This window comes from Pocillopora damicornis, chromosome 9, assembly GCF_964200805.1.
Source record: "Pocillopora damicornis chromosome 9, jaPocDami1.2, whole genome shotgun sequence".
Lineage (NCBI taxonomy): Eukaryota > Metazoa > Cnidaria > Anthozoa > Scleractinia > Pocilloporidae > Pocillopora > Pocillopora damicornis.
Genome location: NC_142678.1, coordinates 13,177,719 through 13,182,040, shown reverse-complemented (window position 1 = coordinate 13,182,040; position 4,322 = coordinate 13,177,719). Strand labels below are relative to the sequence as shown.

The following is a 4,322-nucleotide window of genomic DNA, read 5'->3' as shown; positions in this document are numbered from 1 at the left end:
CGCGATGGCACTGTTACCAGTGCTGCTGCCTGTTCGAAGGTGGCCGCCACAAAGGTCAATGCTGCTCCACTTGCTCCATTTCCAGGCGTCGTTGGTAACCATGGGAAAAAGAAGGAAGAAAAAGATAGTGCTGACACTAAGGGTAATAGTTCTCAGTTGGTTTCGTGTCGAGGCCGCAATAAAACAAGATCAGGACCAACAAAGGTCAAAAGGAAAGCTCCACCCCCACCGCTGCCTCCCTCTGAGAGGCCTTCCGTTTCTCATACCAGTCCATCCCAATCTGGTTTACCTCGTCCTGTTTCAGCCCGTCCCTCTCCTCCGATACCTCCACCGCGTCAACCACCAACTCGTAAGGCGGCTCCACCTCGCCCCCCTCCGCCGAATATGAAGCAGCCTGGAAAAAAGAGTGATACCACAAGTGTTGAGAAGAAGGAAAACGAGATGCGCCACTATCCAAAGGATCTAAACACGTTTGCAAATTTCAACGGTACCACCGATAATGACTGCTCGTCCCAGAACAGCGGGAAGGCCTCCAGCGCTCGTCGCCAAAGGCATAAAAGAAGACGGAAGAACTCTAAAAGTGGAGAATACCCGATGGAAAATAATCCATTTAATGATACTGATGAGATGAGCGAGACGCCCTCCAGTACTCGTCGTCAAAGGCGTAGAAGAAAACGGAGAGAATCCATGAATGAGGAATACAAAATGGGAGACATCTCATCCAGTGATGCTGATGACATGCGCAACAAGCCCTCCAGTACTCGTGGTCAGAGGCGTAGAGCAAAACGGAAAGAATCGAATGGTGAAAAATACAAAATGGAACACAATCCATCCAATGATACCGATGAGGAAAATAGTTCGTCAATCTTGGAGTCGACCGATACTTCTGACATGTGGTCTGTTTCTTCATTGGAAGATATTCAGTTTGTGGTGAGCACAGCTACAGTAGAAGAGATAAATGTAAAGACTGCGTTACAAGGCTTGGCTGCCAGCAATGAAAAAGACGAACAGGTTGACCGAGAAGCTTCTGGTGACTCAAAGGCCCAGTCATTCCCATCTGATAAGGTCTCTCCTGACGATCTCTCTTTCACAAACAAGGATAATGTTCCTGCAAGTATCGGATCAACAAACCTTGATGCTTCGACTGCTAAAGATTGTTCAAATGTGGGCGAGAGATCAATTATCAAGCAAGTACAACCTTCCGAGGAAGTAATTGCTATGGAAGAGTGCCAGGGTGGAGACAGCTGTGGTAAGTTGTTCTGTAAGCATACCGCAGAATAGATCCTAATGAGCGGAAAGTATTGGGAAACAGTGCATCTTTATCCACCGAACCGGCGAAGAGAGTCATTAGAAACATTCCCATCTGCGCCCAAGTAAACTTTTATTCTTGACTGTTGCTTGTATTTTGATTGCTCTTAACCAAATAGATTTAATTGGTTCAATATCAACTGTGTATACATTCGCCTGCCCTTTTCATTATTTAAGCACCTGTATTTTCTGATATCTTCTTTAGCTGCCATCGTAAGCAATCAGTTCCCTGAGTTGGCTATTTATGTGGAGACAGAGATTCAGGTTGTCGAACACGAGTCGCTTTCATTGCACAAGGTGATGGTTAAATTGGAACTGGAGATGAAAGAAGCAGTAGACACTGAAGGTTAGTTTTCTTTTTTTTACCTTTGCATGAGTCAATATATAAAAACTAACATATTTGCTACAAACATGCAGAACAGTGATTTTCGAGAGCCACTATCCTGAATCCCTAGCTTCGAACCTTTTCAACCGTTCACCTTCGTCAAATAACAGCCGAACTATCCTGTTAGTTGAGAGGAATCTTTCGGGGTTCAAAGTGCTTGGTTTCTCTCACGCAACGCTAAAGAAAAACAGTTTTTCTCCTAGGAAGAGGTAAAGTCTGGAAACAGTTATCCGGGTATACCGTCGCGCCAAATAGAGGGTGATGCATGTAACTAACTAAACACAAATTAAATGCAGCCTTCTTTAATTTCCCCTTTTAGATTGTGAGGCCGAGTTTGAAAGCTTATCACTTGACTGGTTAGCGCTAAATAAGTTCTGTTCTGAACTTGACGAAAGGAAGCAAGACCTTCTCACTCTGTAAGTACATCTTATCCTTATAAAGCTGTTTTAAACCTTGCTCGATAGTTGGGAACAAGTCAATATGCCAAATTATGGTAATACATATTCAATAACCAGAACGAATGATTTAAATTAACCACATATAAGCACTCCTTTTTTTATTAAGCATTTTAATTCCTTGCATTGTATTTCCAATGGAAAGTTTATCTTATTAAAGCCTTATCTTTCGTCTCTGTTGTTTTTAGTTCCAGACAACAAAACCGGAAAGAGTGTTTGAAGTTCTTACGTCAGGACCTTAAATACCTGTTTGAAGTCAAAGGTGAAAATCAGTTTCTATGTTAGTTCTTCAATGTGATAGTACTAAGTTTTCTTTTTTATGATGTTAAACAAGTGTTCGGTTACCAACGCCTGGGTTGTTTTTTTATGCAATCTTTTATTTTTTTGCTATCGTATGGTGAGTGATGTTTTATAACGTTTTCTGCGGCAGGTTGGAAGAAAACCAAAGAACACAAAGATCGGGAAAAGAATGTCCTGGATCTTATCCTCAACTTGACCAACATGGCCTGAATAACAAACTGCATTAAAAGTAGGAAACTTGTATTTTAATTCAGTTGAAATGCTTTTGGTTCTCTTTTTGTAATCTTACTTTCCATTCTATAATGAGTTTGCCACGAATCATTTGGATTATGTTGATTTAAGAGACTTTATTATAAATAACAATGGCTAATTCTGTTTTTACTTTCCTTTCCTTTTACAGGTTCGATTTCACAACTTTTTCCTTATTTTTGGTCTGGCTTGTATAGTACTGATGTTTGTATATAGCTAAGAACAAGAGATTATAATCTCTTGCTAAAAATCCTTTGTAAATCTATAAATTCTGAGCAGTTTTATTTTTCAATGTAAAGCTCTTTCTCTTAGAGAATCATTCAGATGTTATCCTTGAATCATGAGATTACTTTATTTGTCAAACAAATTTTCATGTGACTACTATGAATAACTACTATGAATTCAAATAATTTCTAATGTTGTAAAAATTTTCATTTTTTAACGTAAGTAACTATCTTATAGTTCTAGGCAATTTAAAAAAAGATGAGAAAAGATAAAGATCTTTGTCTTTTCTCGTCTTTTTTCAAATTGCTTAGAACTATTTCATGAGTATAAACACCTCTTTTGTGAATGTAATATCTTAGGTTCAGGGTCACGGACAAAATATCTAACCAGATTTCTTTTCATTACGACCCTGGGAGCTAATCAAAATGGAAATTAGGAATTCGACTATCTCGTATGCGAAATACAAAGCAAAAGTATCCAGAGACAGGGCAGAGGATATTAAACGCCAGCTCGAACAGTTAGACGACACTATTTGTAATAACTTTTTCTCGCCAGATACTAATCAAATCTTGCTGCACTATGACAATCTTAAATCCAAACTTCAGTCTCTGTACGAAAATAAAGGAAAGCAAGCGATGTTTAGAGCGAAATGTCGTTGGGTAGAACAGGGCGAACGACCAACAAAATATTTTTTCAATATGGAAAAAAGGAATTATAATAAAAAGACCATAAGGGAACTTCGCCTAGAAGATGAATCCACTACAATCAATGATAAACAGATCCTCAACCAAATTGAAGTTTACTTTAGAGACTTGTACACATCAGCAAAAACATTCTCTCAAGAGGAATACGATGAATTTACACAGCATTTGCAAGTACCAAAACTTTCAGATGACGATCGGGACAACTTGGAAGGTCCTCTAAGTTATGATGAGTGCAAAAATGTACTAGAATCTTTCCAAAGTGATAAGGCGCCAGGTGAAGACGGATTCACCGTGGAATTCTATAAATTTTTCTACGACCTATTAGGCGAAAATCTTCTGGCATGCTTAAACGAGGCTTACGAGAAAAATGAACTTACCATCTCGCAAAGAAGGGGCATTATTACTTTATTACCAAAGGAAGACGGCTCTTTACTCGACCTGCATAACTGGAGACCGATAACCCTACTGAATGTCGATCAAAAAATCGCTGCGAAAGCAATAGCCAAAAGATTAGAAACGGTTTTGCCGAACTTAATACATCCAGACCAAACAGGCTTTGTAAAAGGACGCTACATTGGGGAAAACATTAGACTTATAAGCGACGTTCTAGACCTAACAAAAGAGCAAAAAATTCCGGGCATTCTTATAGCTCTTGATTTTCGTAAGGCTTTTGATTCTCTCGAATGGCCCTTTATT

At 39.2% G+C, this 4,322-nt stretch overlaps 1 protein-coding gene across 1 annotated transcript; it reads left to right on the top strand.

Annotated features, from left to right (window-relative positions):
* The first annotated feature begins 1,608 nt into the window (after positions 1–1,608).
* On the top strand, positions 1,609–2,967 carry LOC149040216 (uncharacterized). The gene is made up of 4 exons (XM_089183048.1): positions 1,609–1,654; positions 2,013–2,109; positions 2,337–2,410; positions 2,579–2,967. Exons 1-4 carry the CDS (start codon positions 1,609–1,611, stop codon positions 2,656–2,658), a joined length of 297 nt encoding a protein of 98 aa, XP_089039174.1. The 3' UTR covers positions 2,659–2,967.
* The last annotated feature ends 1,355 nt before the right edge of the window (positions 2,968–4,322 follow it).